General features: G+C 36.9%; 1 protein-coding gene across 3 annotated transcripts; it reads right to left on the bottom strand.

Moving 5' to 3' along the window:
- Positions 1-207: 207 nt before the first annotated feature.
- inpp5b (inositol polyphosphate-5-phosphatase B) lies at positions 208-18,845 on the bottom strand. 3 transcript variants are annotated; one of them, XM_041988218.1, is made up of 23 exons: positions 18,561-18,843; positions 17,779-17,858; positions 17,313-17,410; positions 17,123-17,152; positions 16,901-17,011; positions 15,967-16,110; positions 11,303-11,390; positions 10,212-10,382; positions 7,693-7,794; positions 7,297-7,411; positions 6,523-6,639; positions 5,520-5,707; positions 5,200-5,311; positions 4,990-5,099; positions 4,120-4,255; positions 3,787-3,897; positions 3,380-3,545; positions 2,865-3,100; positions 2,664-2,771; positions 1,593-1,677; positions 1,051-1,178; positions 829-940; positions 208-595 (listed from the first exon to the last, which is right to left on the bottom strand). In XM_041988218.1, the coding sequence occupies exons 1-23, from the start codon at positions 18,615-18,617 to the stop codon at positions 486-488; spliced, it is 2,715 nt and encodes a 904-aa protein (XP_041844152.1). In that variant the 5' UTR covers positions 18,618-18,843; the 3' UTR covers positions 208-485. The 3 variants fall into 3 exon arrangements, with proteins under 3 accessions (XP_041844152.1, XP_041844151.1, XP_041844153.1); XM_041988217.1 differs by having other exon boundaries at positions 2,664-3,100; positions 18,561-18,845; XM_041988219.1 differs by lacking the exons at positions 15,967-16,110; positions 16,901-17,011; positions 17,123-17,152; ... (1 more) ...; positions 17,779-17,858; positions 18,561-18,843 and adding an exon at positions 15,160-15,306 and having other exon boundaries at positions 2,664-3,100.
- Positions 18,846-18,878: the final 33 nt, after the last annotated feature.

Below are 18,878 nucleotides of genomic sequence, written 5' to 3'. Positions count from 1 at the left end.
AAACAGAACAAAACATTTAATTATTCAGAAGCTGTAGGTGTACATGTAGTAAAATGAATCAATATATTGAAAGATATATACATTATTAGTTGATAGTGACATGTAACATGGAGTGTGAACCAAAAAAAAAAAAAAAAAAAAAAAAATCACAATTGATACATCCCTTTATAAAAGCTTTTTTATGTAAAAAAAAAACAAAACAACAATACAGAGATCAGAAACATTAAAATACAAATTATTATTTAAATAAAACATATACATTAAAAACTGTTAGGCTTCTACAGATGATCGATGATATACAATAAAATGTGCATCAATAGAAAATAAGAATTGTTTTCAAACTAATACTCATCTCTCATTTCACTATTACTACATGTTTGTACAAAGAGCCATCAGCAATCATAATAAATCATTACAGTTTATTTAAAATACTGGGCATTATAGGTTTTAGTGTTCAGCTTTAGCAAATATAATGAACTCTCCATTTAGGAGGAGCCTTGGATCAGGAAGTGTTGAAAGAATTCTTGAGTCTTCCTCTTCTCTGCAAGATCCTGCTTCCTAGGTGACCTCAGGATCAAGGAGGCAAAAATGGTGGCTGTGCAAAAAGAAAATGTCTTATTCTTGCTGCATAAGACTTCAAAATCATGTTATGCTGTACTTTCTTCTTTGGTCCCAAGGTTGTGGAAAGTTTATAAGCAAAACATATTTTTGGTACATTTCCTGCACACAAATTTCCTTCTATACACAGAACAATGTAAGCTAGTGAGAAATATATGATGTAATATTATTTTATTATCTTTTCCATATTCTGTCCGAGTATGTTCTTACCCAAGATGCCAACATCTAATCGATTGCTAGCAGAATTCTTCAAGAGCTCACGGAGAAAGGCAGCTAAATAGTTGAACACATTTTTATGGCACTGAGGTAGCATGGAAATAACCTAAAGATAAAAAACACAAACAAATAAAAAAATCATTTAAAACCCCAGAGTATTATAATTAAACATGTCTCAGAACAGTCAAGTGAATCTCCACAGGTCATTTCACATACTTTCTCACACTGGCTGGCATTAGAGCAGTATTCTAGGCACTGCTGGTAAAAAGAGTAGGGGACCACAGGCTCTGGGAGGGCATCTAGGAACAGAAGCAAGGCCTCTGCCACAGAGTGGTTACTGCCCGCTGCAAGTCAGCAAAGAGTCAAGGTTGTAATTCTTGTACAAAATATGGATGTTTTTAAAGTGGCGATAAGAATAAATGATACTGTAACATTTTCAAGCCTTTCTTAAAAATTAAAAAGCCTTTCAATTTCATTGATCGGAATTTGATGGGATACTTCTGTTTTGCAGTGAATCGTATCTGAAAATAACTATGAGGGTGATGTTCTGACATTCAGATTTAAAACAGCATTTCTATCTAGACAGAATTACAGGGTTAATAAATTTGTGATTATCTAACTCAGATGTTCAGATCATAGCAGTGTGTTGAGGCTCAATAACAAAGCAACAAATCAGGCACAGATCACCCAACGTCTTCAGGGTTTCTATAATAGGAACCTGTTCATAAATAATCCATAGGGATTTTTTTGAAGGATACGAAGGGAATCTGGCATCCCTGTGTCAAGACAATCCCTTATTTCTGCAAATTCACTCCGTAATCCAGGCTGCTGAAATATGTCTTCCTGTAAATAAAAGCCAACACATTTTAATTGCAGTGTGCCTGAACTTTACCTCAGAGATCAAGTGAGTGTTTAAATTATTTAGATAATGGGTTAAACAAACAAAGAGAGAAATCAAGATAAAATCCCTTAAGCAAAACATTATACTGTGTGAATATATTAAATTTCTGGCTCTGTGTAGTCTCAAAAACTTTAATGCACACTATTCTTTTCAGATTTTGTGAGGAAAATTCTGCCAGTGGCTACAAGGTAACCAAAGGTGAGCTTATCTGCATCTTAGTGACAGAGCTCAAATTTGGTATTGACAGGCTCGGACCATTTTTTTACAAGTGGTCCTGACTTTTCACAGTCTAATGATCATTCTACAAGAATGCAATGTCATGGTAATAGAGTGTGTTGTAAAAAACAAAATACCCACTTCAAAAAGTGAGCACAATTAAGCTGAGCATACCATGCAATGGAAACAAATAAACGAATGACATAAATATCAAACTACCAATCATATAGGAGGAGCAATTCAATATCAAGTACTTTTTTCCTAAAGAAAAATGTTGCTTCAAGAGTAAAGAGACCTGCTGCAAACACAATTAAGGTAATTTTATTAAATAAATTATTTGGATGCTCTTGGTAAATGCACACAAAAGCATTGCTGGGCAAGAGCAAGCTACTGTATTTTACTTTGATGCTGACAAATCCCACTTGGATTACTTTGCTAGAATTTTGCAGTTGTCAGCCATAGCAATGTCACTCAATATTGGACAAATTTGTGATACTTGTGTCCCACAAAACATGGGGTAAATAGAGGTGTAAAAATCCCATCATTATCCTTTTATTCTTGTGACGTGCAAACATTTTAAGTTAGTTCTCTTTATAAGCAAAAATCCAGAGGAGGCTAAAGGTAGTTATACATCTAAAACTGCCAAAACTAAGTATTAGCACAGCTAACTTGATTTTATTTCAACTGAGGCATCACCGTCTAGTTTTCTGACCTGTTTGACTGCATAACGGAATAAGTGATCCACCATCATCCAAAGCTCTTTAGGAATGTCGAGAGGCTTTTCAGTGGTTGCTGTATTCTCAGATGGAGACACATCAGCCTTATAAAAATAAAGCAAAAAGGTTAAAACAAACTCAATACAGTTACAAAACTGCAACGCTGAGAGAAATAGCAGTTTCAAGGGGGAACTAACCAGCTCACGGAGGGTCTCTTGTGGCATTTCTTGAACTGGTTCCCTTAGCTGACACAACGAATATATAGAGGTGCCATAGCAGCTCGACAGATAGTTCCCTGTTATTGAGATAAAGTAGTCCTTGCCCCGCTCTAGGTGGAGAACCAGGATGTCTTCAATCTGCTGCTTGCCGCAGTTGAGACCAGGTGCTGTCGAACGGTTTACAAAAACCTCAAGCTCAATATCCACAGTACCACCTAGATAAAAAAAAAATGCATACACAATTTTAGGAGGAGAATAGCTCATTGTATTAACGTCACTATAAACTGTATGTGGTAAGTGTTTCATGATTTACAAAGCACCACAAAAAAGCTAATGTTACAGATACCTAGGATGAAAGTTTATCTTTTAAAAGTAATAGTAATAATAGTGATAATAAAAAAGAATGATCACATAATGGTTAGAGGATCAGACTAAGAGCAGGATACTGATGGAAAATCTGTAGCTCTTTGATTAAATTGACTGACGTTGCTCACCCTGAGGAATGAAGCCTTTGGGAGGGTTGGCTGTGAGCCAGGGCTTGCAGTATGTGGGCTCATTCGGCTTCTGAATAAACTCAAACTGACATGGGACTTGCCCATCATTCATGAGGCTCAATGTCTCTGCCTGGTGTTGCATGAACTTCACGTCTTTGAAGTGGAACTGAAAGAAAATAGATTTGGAAAAGATGATGAAAACAAGATACTAAATGTGATGGTATTGCACCCTTTACATATCCCCATTAGATATCCTGTTGCTGGCACAAAGTATATTAAAACAACATAATGAGAAGGCAACTGATTGTAAGAGTACCAAATATATTGCAGCTCCTATTACATGATCATTTATGGGGTGAAACAATATACAGTGCGTATGTGTGTGTGTATAAACAAAACAACTTTACCTCTCGCTTAGACAAAGTTACAGATGGAATACATTCATTCTCCATTTTGTCTATATTGCGTACTATCTCTTCAAAGGTCTTCTTGTAATCCTCAGCATTTATTCTCTTGATCTGTTGCAACAGACATGAGCAAGTACAAACATTTTCAGTATACATATATGTAAGATGGACACAATAAAAATACTGCACTGACATATAATGTGTTTTTAAAAATGGTATTTGACATTCACTGGCATATCTAATATGTCTCAGAAGAGACACAATGCATCTTTTTAACACTACAAACCAAAACTGAATTAAACATGAAACAAGTTAAAAAGACTAAGCATTTACCCCAATGATGAGCAGGGAACTGACAGGTTTGTGGTCACTGGTTTTCAGAGCCATATGACTCTGGTAATACTGCTGCTTGATATTCTTCCCTCTCCACAGGATCCGGTCACACCACGCAGGAATGCGACACTTTTCACTAAATTCAGACAAAGAAATAGACAATTATTCTTAAGAATTACATCCACAGTACACAAAGCTGAAAGAGCATGTGTCTCATAGTTTAATTGTACATATACTTTTAAGGTTCATATGATCCCTGCAGGGGAATTCTGTTAAGTGGTAAGAATAAACAAAATAGCACAACACTGCTTCGCAGTTCATAGCCACATTAACTGTGGAGGATGTTTTGAGATAATGTTAATTAACGGAACAACTGGGTGGCTTAACTAATTTACTGAGGCCACCAAAACAAATTGAAGTTTGTATTCTTATTACGCCCCTGTGGTGCAATGTAAGCTGTTCTTGCACATGTTTCACCTGCAAATGCAAAGCAAGCTGTTTAAAGACTGCACAGAGCTGCGTCTTTTTAATGTGCTGATATATCCACTCTGCATTACTGCAGTCTTCAACCTTAAATTTGAACATAATGATACTGTGGTGTATTTTTGTGGCTTGGTGAAGTTGTGCTGTGGAGTAAATAAAGATACATTTGTGACTTTAAAATGTGCTTGATAAATATTTCATAGAGGAGATGGAAGTAAATATTTGAGAGAAAAACATTCTCTGGATGGATTGAATTGTTCTCCGTGTTTCAAAACACAACTTTTTTCCTCAACTTATTTGATTATGACCATTACACCAGTCAATATTGATGCACCTCTAAAAATAATGTATTATTCCATTTACAGTCAGGATTCAATAAGAAATTACCTTGTATCCCATTTATCAGAGCCAGTGTCATATTTGTAGGTGGGCTGGAAATCAATCTCTCCTTCCTGAAAGCCAACAAATACAGCCTCTTCATCGATCTGCCTCTTGAGCTGAGGACCACATACAGCAGATAAATATCATTAATCATGAACACAAATGATGAGTCGGCACTATTTAAACAAATAAATAGAGATCATTATCAAACATCACCTGATCATAAGTGTGCAGTGTCTCAAAGTCCTTCTTTCTAATGAGGTCTTTCACAGTGTCATCGTCAAGGTCGCTAATTCTGTAGTTAAGGTCCCCGATCCATAAAACCACACTGATTAAGAAATTATGGAAAGAAAAGCAGAAACATAAACATAAGCAAAATAGCAAATACCTTTCAGGAATAGAAGATTGTGTAGCTAATTCTCAGTCAGGTGTACTTACTATATATTCTATTTTGATGCAGCAACATAATATATACACAAACACCTTTAAATCCATTTGGACCACAGTGTTACTATGACATTCTACTATTTACGTACTCGTGCTTCATGATTGTGAGTGGAGGCTGAGTAGGGTCAAGCTGCCGAAACTGGAGACGACCGCAGATATCTTTGTAGTCCTGATTACGCCTTTCATATTCTTCAACGTGAGCAGCAAGGTGAGAGTTGACGACACAGATATCAGAATTGTGGAAACGAAAACGGATTGAAACAGCACCCTTGTTTCCCTGTGAATGGGTAAAAGATTAAATAAAGTTAAAAAAAAAAATCCAGTGAGAATGGTTATATCAAACTCCTGAAAGTAAAAGTAAAGAAAGGCTGAATTGTTTCAAAACAAAACAATATTTTCTCCTATTTCATATGAATCCTGGTACAGATTACAAACCAATCTCTAATATCTGCAGGAAAAGATGGAGCTGCCTAACCAGACTCTCCACTAGTCAGTAGACAGCCTTCTGGCCTAGGCTGCAGTAAGCATGGCTGTATTTGAGACCAGAATAATCTATTCTCAAACAATGCGTGGGAATAAAGAATGAAGCTCAGGATAAATAAGCACCCAAGTGATGAGTTCAGAGAAGACTGAATTTTTTATTTTATCATTACATCAAAGCATTTGGATTGTATGGCCTTTTATCTTTACAATTTGCTTTTAGTTGTGGGTGAAACAACATGGCTGTTGTTGAAGCAAACATTTTCTTTACTTCTAAGTCTCATATTGATGTGTACAGCCATTAATAATACAAATGCATTATATGAGAAGCCAAACAATACTAGTACAATTTAAAATACAGAAATTACTAGCTAGCAGATGTATTTTCTTAATATTTAAAGGAACCATGCCATTACTACTCTAAAAAAAAAAAGAAGAAAAGAAACAAAAGAAGGTGAGCAACACCCTTTATCTTTTGTTCTCTTCCTGCTGCAGTCATAGCACACACATTAACTTATCTGGAATTCCGATGGACTATAGTGCCTTTGTAATGCAAAATCTTAAAACGTTAGAAAACAATAAGATAAAGGGTTCTGTAAAAACAATCCTCACCATCCTTCCCATGATACCAGTGCCCACAGTCTCAGCCTCCACATCAGCGATGAACTCTGCATGCTCCTTCTTCACATAGAAGATCAGCATAATACCCACAAGACGCACCAACTTCACCTAGAACAGCAAAAGTTTAACAAAAGAGTTTACAGATCTGAGTTATAACACTTAAAAGAAAGATATATTCAGTAATTCAAATGCAATCTTTTTAAAAGTTATTATCACAGTGAAGTCGCCGCTGCTAATATCAAGATTTTAAATGTTTATTAGAAGAACAAAAAGTAAAACATTCAATCTCATCACATCTTATCTTAAGATAAACAGAGGTGGAAAATATAAATCACAGAGTAGGAAGCTGATATAGAGTAGGTAAACTTTTCAGTCAGACTACTCATCAATCCCACATGAGTCAACATTTAGATACTAATGTGGAGGCATTTATTTTTCAGCTGGCTGAGTTAAACAGTGTCGGTAGCAGATCAGCCAAGTGTGGAAGAAGGAATGACATGTTATTATACTAGCTTCTCCACTCAGACACACATCCTGTAAATTCGTAAAATCACTTGAACAGACCAGCCAAGCAAACAAATGAGGAAGCTAATAAGTCAGAGTCAGCACTCTGAGAAAAGGGAAATAGATGACAGTAAATACATAAATAAATAAAAGTTAGAACACTAACTGTTCTTGTAAGCAAACAGTTGCTACTGGCTCCCTTTAAGACAGACAAAAGATAATAACATCAAAACAGGATTTGAAAAAAAGAGAGCTGCTTACTAAGGCATACTTGGCTTCTGGATGCAAACCCTCAGACACGGCCTTCATCCACTCCAACTCCTTAGGGGTGTCACTGAAGAAAAAAGCCTCTTTGCTGAGGTCAAGTTCCTGAAAACTATAAAGACAGTAAAAACTTATTGAGTTTGATTCTCACTTCTTCCAAAACTGCTGTGGTATTCACTAAACTTTTCCACTCCTTAACACCAAAGCAGCAAACTGAAACGTAGGCAGGATTATTGAGCATCCACTGCTGAAGTCTGCGAGTGGGCTTGTTCTTCACTTAAAACTGGTTGCATGGCTGCAGAGCATCTATCAGAGGTTTGAGCAGTATATGTCGGTCTTTGTAATGGGATTAAACAGAGAATTGCAGAGATCTTCTTCAGCAACATGACTTACCCCACGCAGTACATGTCAGGAGGGTTGAAAGTGCAGCTCAGCCAAGGACGGAGGCTTTCCTTTGGTGTCTGTCCATTCACATTGTACGTGCCAAGAAAAAAACTGAAGCAGAACGACACAAAGGAAAAAAGAGACTCGCTAAACTTCAGCTGATCCTGTTAAGTCTGACAGTCTCAAGCAAATCTATAAGCGTTCTACATTTAGTCTTTGCTTCAATACAATGAATTATGTCTACAGGCTTTCTTATGCACAATGACCACAGCAGCTTTTTGTCTTACTCATGAACACAGACTGGTGTGACAAAAGCTCACAAGAACCAAACTAAGTTGTTTTAAGCCACAAAAATGACCTCAAAGAGAAGAAAAGTATTTCATGCATTAAAACCATCTGTTCTCTTCCCTGTCTCTGTCTCTATTTTAAGTTTTTTTTAGTTATATTCTAATCATGATGCACTTGTCATGTATTCGAGTAGCAGCAAGGAAGTGGTACCACTCCATTTATTATCAAATTGTGTCACAGACAATAAAAATATATCTGCACTGCATATATTAAAACAAATCTATACAACTCTTTATATATGAACAAGAAGCTGTGGCACTCAGTTAAAGTGGGCTTCTATCTGAATGGTTCACTGATGCAGTAAAGGCTACACAAAAAAAAAAAAAAAAAAAAAGAACTGACACGACCTTCTTGTGACGCGTTTCTTCCTTTGGTTTCAGTACAACAGGTCACATTAGCATCACACGACTGCTAGCCTCACGCCAATATCAGCAGAGTATCAGTGACAGTGGGTTAAGCATTTGTGACACTTGTGATAACACTGCTGCCAGAAAGCACCCAATGACAAATCAACTCATTTTTAATGGGGTGGGAGACTTCTCGTCACAAGAGCCACACAATTAATTAGTAAAAAAAAAAAAGATACATAGGAGTGATAAAAGATCTTTAACACCTACAAACATCTCCCAACCCAAATGATTGCTAGGGGTAGACATCTATAAGCATTCTGCTTCGGTCTACTCCATTTGGGCAAGTTTTGTGTTTATTATTATTTTTTCTTTTCTTTTTTTGGATTATAAAGCTGATGTACTTGTCAAAATTTGTTTTGCAAAACTCTGCTCAAATAAAAAATATTTGCCATTTGCCATTGCCATTTATGTAAAACCTATCAGGGTGGGGGCCGGGGGAAAAATAAATAAAAGTAGTAAAATTTAACTACATTAGCAGTTAAAGAGAAATCTTGATTATAAAAGTAAAGAATAATGGAATTTAAAATAAATAACATACCATAAATTGCTTATAGTACAAACAGAGAAGAATAACATTTTATTTGCTGGCCACTGACTAGATTCACTGAGACGTAAATGGGTTGCTGAAGGGCACATCAATTTTGAGACATTCTGAGAGGGCCAAGCCCTTGTCATTTACATCCCCACTGAGATTTGTTCTGCAGATCTAGCTTAAAACCGGCTGCCTTCCATACAATAGCCCAACATATGACCTTCGAGCAGAAGCCGTTTTGCACATGCCCTTAAACAGACGCAGCAAGGAGCTCTTTTGTTTTGATTGTGAGTAATGACAATACATCACTTTCTTTTCTGGTTGTCCTGGCCACAATTACCCACAGAAATAGAGATGTATTTATACAAACAATAAATAAATAAAGAAAAAAAAATCATGTATCAGATGCTTTCCATAAACATGTATATTGGTACATTTCTGTATATACTATAACAGATAAAAAGTTATCTGTCACAACACAGCATTTTGTGTTTATCTGTCATTTTCTGATTAGGCTAATTATTTACACTTACAACAAACTTTGTATGTTGGTTACTATTTTAAATGTTCAGCAAAAGTTTAGCATACATCCTTGTTTACATTACACATTTAAGATTCGTTGGTTATTCTTCATGTTATTACACAGATCTTTCAACAGTAGGTAATGTGGTTAAAAGCCAAATCCACTTTTTTTTTTTTTTTTTATGACATTACAATGCTCATGTCTCAGATGAACACTGACCTGAAAGAGCTACATGCTGAGCCACAGCATGATAAGACTGCTAGTTTGGTGTGTCGGACATAACAGCGCTTAATTTAGTTCACACAGCAACACAAAACCCACAAATGTTGCCTCATTCTTTTTACACAACACTTCTGAAATTTCAACTGTGTACACAGAAACACCAAGGGAGCACACTGACCCTGTACACGATGTCTTCTAACTATTTTTTAATTTTATTTCTTTGTTTTAACTGACCAACAAAAGGGAGCCGTCACCTCCTAAATGAGTTTTTGTGCAGAGTTGGGGTATACTTCATAATGTAGACTTTAAAAAAGCTACAAGAAAGTTTTAATCCCAAAATACTGTGGTAAAGATATGTTCAGTTTTCTTGCTTCTAAATCCTAATACCACACTCCTTTACATTAAATAAGCAAGATGTTTGAAAGACCTAGACATGACTGAAATGACATTTTTGCATTCAAACTAATGCAACACAGAATTAAAACTATCATACCTGAAGTGCTCCAGATAGGTGTACACGTCTTCTTTTTTCAGCAGCTCACACTTTATGAGGTTGTCACGGAGGCCAAACTGCGGCATGGCCAATATCTGAGCTTTGTTTGATGTGGTGTGGCTGGACGAGCGCACCAGGTCATCACGGTCTTCTCGACTAGAGATGCCCTGACTGCACACCATATCAGAAAAGGAAATGGAAACAGTTAGCAGCAGAGAAGGAAAAAGATAAAAACCCTTCTGTCCCGCTGGTGTGATTTCAGAGCAGATAAGAGTTAGAGTGATCAGAAATTGCACGTTTGCACGTTACTGTCTCTGTTTAGCACTTTGGTTAACTTTGTGGCCTTATTTCAGTATATATAGCTTACTATAAGATATCAAAGGTTTTCTTACATCTAAAACAGCAAAACAGAGCTATGTAATGAAGATCTATTTTCACATTGTCAATATGTGATGAGGTTGAGAGAAGACAAAGAAACGTAATATGTCTGCAGTGCAAACGGCTATTTTTCAGGAATTTAATGTAATCAAACACCATTGTCATGCTGAGGCTCTGTTCCAAGAAGTTTCTTGGTTAAACAACTGAACGCAAATGCTTTAGAGCTTAACTTTTCAAGCAAGTACAAAATTGACAAGCAAAGCTAATTTTCATACATAATGCATTTGAAATTGTATTAAGTGGAATCACTAATAATAATCATCAGCTGCTGCTGGAAAGGAAACTGCCTTGTCTCTCTTTTCTACTTTTGATCCATTTCATGCAATTTTGACCAAGATTGAAGGTTTACTGTACAATGCATGGGTCTGTCTGGCTACAAAGCCTGGGGAGTAATGAGTTTGGGATTTTTAAGGCAGGGGAAAGGCGTGTCAGCAGCTATACAGGAAAAGGTTGCTCCCAGGTGTAAAATGTGCAGAAAAAAAACTTGTTTTTCTTGATTGTTTCTTATTTTTAAATCATGTGAAGCAGAACTGAAAATACATTCTGATTAACTGCACAGCTCTTCCAATATACTCAAACTTCAACAGCCACTTTGTAAAATTACACAGCTTGGTTTTGAGAGTAACAACACACAACAAAAACAAGGACTTTACCTTTCTGGGCTGGAAAATGATCTGTGCTGTGTGCCACTGTTGGAACCTTTTTCCTCTTCCAATGTTCCCTTTTTATCTGATGATTTTTCTGTTTTGGAAGATCAGGCGACATAAAACATGACATAAAAGTCAAATTTACTGCAGCAGATTAATAGCTTGCTTACAGGTTAGCAGTTAAGACTGAAGAGAGTGTCACTGTGTCTTTCAGCTTCATGAAATACTGACTATGAAAAAAGAACAAACCCTTCCTTTAGCAAACCAATATTTCAGTTGTTTAATTATTAAAGCTGTTAGTAAATCAAATAATAACTAGGACAAACATGCCAATCTTAACAATGCCAAGTCAAAGCTTAGTTATTGTGCTTAATCTACTGAGACTGCCTTTTGCAGTTGGCTACAGTTATTGCATTCTAAGTAGCTGGATTTAATGGCCGAGTGTGAAGTATGAGACAGCATGGGCCCTGTCTCTAGCAGCTTGGCAGGGAACATAACTGGCTCTGCTGAAAGGGAAAGCTGAGTTCTGAGCTGAGGAAATTAAACTACATAGCTATAGCAGGCTCAGCCAAGGCTGCACCTGACCAGGAGCACTGGATAATGACCCAGAAGATGATGTCCTCTTTGACTTTGAATTAGTCAATACGTCTTTTAAAGCCAGATGTTAATCTATATTGCATTTGTTTTCTTATTTGTCTGAGGACAGAGGGTACACGTAAAAAAGTATATTACTATAAATTTAAAAACATTACTTCTCATCCATATAATCATGAGTTTTGACCTGGAAGACACTGTTTTAGCAGAACATTATGGTTATACTCACTTCCATCACGATTCAAATTAGATTAAAGTAAAAGTAAATGTGAACTGAATGTACAGCACAGCTCATCACTGCTATCACTGCTACTTCTTTGTTTTACAAAGGAAATGTTCTCATAACACCAATTTGACTAAGGAAACGGGTTGTGCCTTGCACAGAGCAAAGAGGCTGAGCTGTTACAAATTCTTATGTGGACTACTTCACTTACATATATATATGAAAATATTTTCAAAACCTAGAATATGTTAAGCCAGGTAAAAGCAAATGTAAACGCAATTTAAAACTATTCCCAGAAGGATCAAGTGGCATTTTTACTAACCACTGTTATTGTGCGAACCAGAATGACCTTTTTGTTTAACTGACAAAACTTCCAGCAAACTGCTACAACAGGAGGACTTGGACAACACACTATTAACAGTCAAACAGACTTTTTCTGAGTTGAGATGCAAAAACACATGTAAGTATAAGTCATTTGGGTGTAAGGAAATTGGTAATAAAACTCAAACCACCAGAGATGTTGGTTTGATTCAAGCGCTTAACGTGTATTGCTGTGTGTGTTCATCATAAATGTAGTAGCAAAAGCGCTACAAATATGAATTAATATGAAGAAAACTAAGAGTCAAAACAGACTGGCTACACATGCACTTATCATACTAATAAGAAAATGTAGCAGTATTCGATCAACTGTCAAATGAATGCAACTTTTTGCATGTGTAAATTTGTTACTGCCTATTCGATTCAGACTATTTGCAACCAAGTGTCTGTCCTCATAAGGTTTCTCTGTGTGAGAAACTATGTTATTACATGGCTTACTTTACATTTCTGCACATGCTTTAATATATCGAACCAGGGCCGGTTCTAGGAATGCATACATGAGGGGGCAGGCATAAATTTGAAGGGGGCATTATGAGTACATACTTCAGCATTTTCTTGTTGTTGTTTTTTAAGTGTTTCTTCAACGGAACTGTGCTGTTAGTGGAGTCCAACTTCAAAGAAATGGATTGCACTTTGTCAGGCCTCTACTCTAAGACCTGTCCAGCTTGGGTGTCCCACCTGAAACCAAAGCTCCTGCTGGTATAGCTCTTAGAGTCACTGAGGCACGCAAACCCCCTGACCACAATAAGGTGGCAATCCCTCAGGGGGGGAACAGAAAATATCAATAACAAAATGAAGTAAGAAAATAGAAAAGAATGATCCATTATCAAAGCTTTAACAACCAACAAAATAACAATTGCCCTATTGGACAGCCATTAGATGTCTAAGCATTTTGAATAAATTTGAAACTAATAACAATAAACTCAACTATCTGTGTGTTTGTTTCTGTCTGTATATAGACCATAATGATTAAAGAATCATAACTATCAAGCACAACAATAACAGAGCAAAAAATTAAACCCCCTACCAAAATAAGGCAGTGAACCTTCAGGGGGAAATAATGATAATAATAAATGAAAATGAGTAAAAACTAAATGATCCTTCATCAAAATTTTAAGAACCAACAAGGCATACATGAAGCTCTGAGCTGAACTGCTGAAAGCAGCGGGAATGTAGAGTGAAACTTTCTGTTATTTTTTTCTTCAAACTAGCATGCTGAACTAAAGGCTGGGCGGAGCTTGAGGGGTCTCATATGCGCAGCTCGTTTTCCCTCAGTCTAGTACCGAGGAGGCAGTCACATCTATGGCCCGTGCGTGATTGATCACTGCTCCTACTAACAGGCGTAGACACGTTTAAATAGAACAGAAACAAACCCCAGTTGACAGAATAGATGCAATAAATACGTCTGTTATTATAAGTATTTATTCAGTATCGCTACAACACATTTAACAGAGCTTTACTCTATAAGTTTTACCGCTGGAGCTCAGCAGCCGCTCTCTCTACGAGGGGGAGAAATATGACACCGCAAGATCAGGCTGTATGTCAACTCATTTGCATACTAAACACTAATTGGTTGTTTTCTGTGGTGGTGGGAAGGACTTGTTGAAGACAGTACAATGGATCCTGTGAAGCTCCGACACACAGAGTTCAGTACAGAGGGGAGAGAGCGTTTGGAGAGATTTGCCCATTTCGGCGCATTTGATTGAGGGGGCAGAATGTTTGTTTGAGGGGGCACTGCCCCCTCTTGCCCCTGCGTAAAGCCGGCCTTGTATCGAACAAGCTAAAGAGTTTAATTTCACTTTTAGCCACTTACAGGAGAGTTGCATGAAGTGCGACTTGCTGCAATTTGCCCACGCCTGTTTTTATCTGGCTTAATCATCAGTCAGCACAGATGTCAATTCATTCCATCAGGTCTCACTCTTCCGTGTTAAAACAGCGACAGCTATTTAACTACAACTGCACAAAGTTCAACATTACACAACTTCCCTCTATAATCCCCACCTATAAGCACTGCTACACAATTTATGTGGCAAATAACTTTACTTGTATGAGGAATGCCTTCTACGACTCCTTCCTCTTAAATAAATCTCTATAAATAAGGCAATTAAACACCTTTATCTCACTGGGAGGCGGTCGGATGTTTTTTCTTTCTTTCTTTTTTTTTTAACAGTCAGTTGTAGTGAAGTGAGACGCTATGTTAGTTCAGATGATGAAGGACAAATATGAAAATAGTTAAACAATAACAATGTAACCCACTGACAATTGGACAAGTACATGAACGGCACAATACTGTCACTACTATGTCACGTCACTGCGACATCAACCACAACAGGTGTCAGTAAGCAACACAATCTGGACAATGCTAGCATTAGCTTTCTCCCTTTTTTCCCACCTACGAAAAAATGAATGTAGATTGATATTATTATGCTGTTGGATAACATTAGGAATGCAACACGGATTCAGAAAAACATAAAATAGAAACGACACAGTTCCGTCTAACAAACTCGAAAAGCTCTTTAGCTAATCTGGCTAAATTTAGCCCTTTTGAATTACTACCCCTTAGCATTAGCCATGGAAGCTAGCCAATATCTGCTCTGTAACCATTTCCGAGGTGTTTCTTTCACCGCGACAAAAACAGCAAATGAAACTATGATAGTAATTTTCATACCAGAGTCCCTCATCACCCTCGACATCTCCTTGTACCGCTCCCTCGCATTCTGTGCAGAAGATCAATGTCCAGTGTGTTTCAGACCTGCCCATGCTAACGTTACAGAAGGAGGAGTTAACATGCCCCTGTTGCAGAGACAGGGCGCTGAACCATGTCTGTGCAAAAAATGACACCGGAAATGCTTTAAAAAAAAAAAGAAAAAAAAGACGGGCTCGGGAAGAAAACTAGAATAAAACTGTAGAAGACCGTTTTGGTTGCCTTACTAGGCTTCATGCAACCTTTTACAACACAATGCACAGGTCACAATGATGCTGTGTGATTTGTATAGAAATTTTAACTGTCAAAAATCCATGGCTCTAGCATGCACAAACATAAGATATCTGCATGAAATGGGCCAACATGATCTAAAGAAAGTACACAAACACGTATGCTTACATTTAAAAACATACAACAGCATTTTTTTTAACATGACTCAATATATCTCTTATTATTTATAATCTAAATTACTTATTGCCAATAGCCGTGATTTCACTGGGTCACTACAACGGAATGGAGATTAATTAATGTTATTCTTTACACCTCCATCTTTTCAGAAATGGCATGCAAACGTGCAGAATTCAAACTCATGCAGATTAAACAAACTGCATTCAAAGGAAGTGGTAGTTGTGAAATTGCACAGCTTCTTGATGCAGCTATTTGATAGCAAAGCAGTAGACACAAGACAAAAAGAAGAGCATGACATGTCATTCACTGCCCTTATATCAGAGGACCAAATTTGGAGGAAAGAAAAGTGAAGAAATGACAGACCTGTTCTCTGTTTCTGATTGTATTTAATAGGAGTTGTGCCCTTGGGCGCAAGGGGTTGTTTGACAGCCGATCGGCTTTTCATGGCTTTCTGGTATTTGTCAGTCCACTCAAACTTGGGTACCTGCATGGAAGATCTGCAAACATCTAGAGAAAGACAGACAGGAATGGCAAAATAAAAAGATTAGATAATGATAAATCCTTACTTTCCCTCAGCATGTTAAAATGCTTTGGGAACCAGCTTGGAAAGCCACAAAAAAGACACAGTTGACATATCAGCCTTTATCCATGTTAACATGGGGCTTCTGGTGTACATATAATGAGCCGGTGGTGAATGTGACACATTACTAGCAAAACAGTGTTGTTTAACCTTTCAGAGGTACAATCCATTTAGAAAAAAAATAAAGCAAGATAACTTTTGAACAGGAACATGGCCCGATTAAACTCTTGACGCTATTTGTGCATTTAACTAATTGTGTCATTTAACCCCTAAAATTCACTTTGTGTGTATAAGTTATTCAATAGTTTTTACATAATATACCCTCAAAGCAGCTTAAGACTAAAAGGCATCCCTTCAGACATGTGGTAGTAGCAGATTAGTGCTTTATTTTTAGTGAAATCTATTGTTTGGAAGTGAAAATCTGCAGTTATCAAAACAAAGCCTAGACAAATGATATTATGGTTCTTAAATTGATTTAAGATTCTAATAAACTCACAACTGTAATTTAAAATTATCTAAAAAGGACATCTTTAAAAGGCTGGATGCTAGAGTTGTAAGAATTCTTCAGTCTTCTTTAGAAACGTGATAGAATGTCAACATGTCAAGGTAAAATTACAACTCCTTAAAAATAACTTTCTGTCTGATCAAAAGAATTCTTACAACTATGATTGGAATAGACAAAATGAACCTAGTCAAGCTGCTGAATAAAGAACATACCACTCCATGCCTTGTTGACTTCGCCAAGGAAGAGCCGAGAGTGGGACCCAAAAGGAAGTCTGAGCTCTACCTCTTCATCTCTGTAGCTTATTCTCACTCTGGTATCAGTGCCTACAATCAGGCAAAAAAAGATAGTGAAAAAATGCAAAGATCATTTTCATGCACTGGATCAGCCACGTGTTGTATTATGACTGAGCTGTGATGGAGATGAAGGTAACTCACCCACAACCACAAGTTCATCCGGTGAGGAAACTAAAATGAGGGCAGCATGAAAAATGTTTAAGGTTACTTACAAAATATAACATGTCTTGGAATGTTTTTTCTTTAAACATGGTTTCAAACTAATTATATTTGGAAATACATATGAACAATTAAATTATAATACTCTAGTCTATAGACAAATTCTGTTTACCTTCGACAACAGTAAAGTCAAGGGAGATGGGGATAATGTCCTCTAGTGATACATCATCAGCTGTAATGGCCATTCTTCGATGAGTATAAATAAAGATTCTGCAAAGGTAAATTAAATATTAATAGACATTTTAAAGTGAAATCAGAATTTATATTCTGAATTAATATTTTTACAGAAGGCACATGCTGTGGGCTTACACAAAATAATAGCTAAGTAGTACTGAAAATAACAGCCCTGCAAAAACACTACCTTTTCAGGGCTTGCATATAATAATATATTATTTTGGTAACTTTATAAGGCTGAGTTGTGGTCTATGGTCAATTTTGACTAAAGCCTGTGATTTACACAAACAAAAAAAAAACTTTTGTTTAAAGCCGCCCCATTTTTATACACTACACAGATATGTTGTAGAATATTCCAAGGAAGTAATGTTATGGCTAATTTGTCTAAGCTGTTGAAAACTTACGCATGTTCTTTAGCACATTCCACCAGTCCCAGCAGTCTACTTTCTGTGATATCATCAAAAAGGACATCACATTGGACAGCATGTTTATGATTTAGTTAAGGACACAGAAAAAAAATGCCACTTTAACAGGTTATGGTTCATAGACCATAAGACAAATTTGTCTTTATAGTTATACAGTGTAACACCAAAAGAGACCCATCTTAACATGTATTAACAAAATGCAACAACATTCATTGTTGAACTGTTTCAAGACTCTAATAAAGGCATTTTTTTACATCTAATAACATTAATACATGAAATTCTTTCATAAAAGTAGCAGATATACTTATACTAGGCGATATATTTTGAACGCATTCATCATATTTTACTTAAAACGTATTTCAAGTTGCAAATATTTTGCAGTATTCTTTTAATTCCCACCGCTGCCATCAAGGTGAAAGAAGCTGATGGACTGCTGCCATCTAGTGGATAATATGTATTACTACAGTAATAATAAGAACAGGATATTTTGGTGCAAGTTGCTGCTGACCAAACCTGTTTGTATGCTAAAAATCTGCTTGCGCTGTCGTAGCTTTTCCTGTATTAAAAACCTAAACTGAGTTAAAAGGCTGTTTTCATTATTATTATGAAAACATACATAAGTGGCACAGCCCAGTCTTTCAGGCCTCACCCCAAGTTCTGACAATCCTCAACCGAGGGTGTCAGTTTAGTTTTAAAGGTGGTAATCCTTGGTTGAATCTCTGGTCACCCATAAAATAGTGCATGCGAGTCGCAAAGGATACTATAATGCAGTTTTCTTCCCTTTCTAAAGTTTCTTGAATTGCGACGGACTGATCCATAGCGAGGACTTGAGAGGCAACTTCGGTACCACAGGCTTCTCAGACGAAAATCCGCGAGGAGTTCCGAGTGGCCCACTTATTTCTCTCTGAGGGGAACCCAAAGTGGACGGCGAAGGAGAAGAGACGGCGCAGTGGCTTTGTTTCATCTAGCATTATGCCCTTTATGTTCCAGATGTTTTATCTTTCGTCTTCTCTTGATACCAGCCCGACTCGGGGTCTGCCACGCACTGCCACGCGCTGACTCAGTAAAGATTCGTGAAG

This window comes from Melanotaenia boesemani, chromosome 6 (assembly GCF_017639745.1).
Source record: "Melanotaenia boesemani isolate fMelBoe1 chromosome 6, fMelBoe1.pri, whole genome shotgun sequence".
NCBI lineage: Eukaryota > Metazoa > Chordata > Actinopteri > Atheriniformes > Melanotaeniidae > Melanotaenia > Melanotaenia boesemani.
The sequence above is the reverse complement of the archived record's forward strand: the minus strand, read 5'-3'. Positions and strand labels throughout refer to the sequence as shown.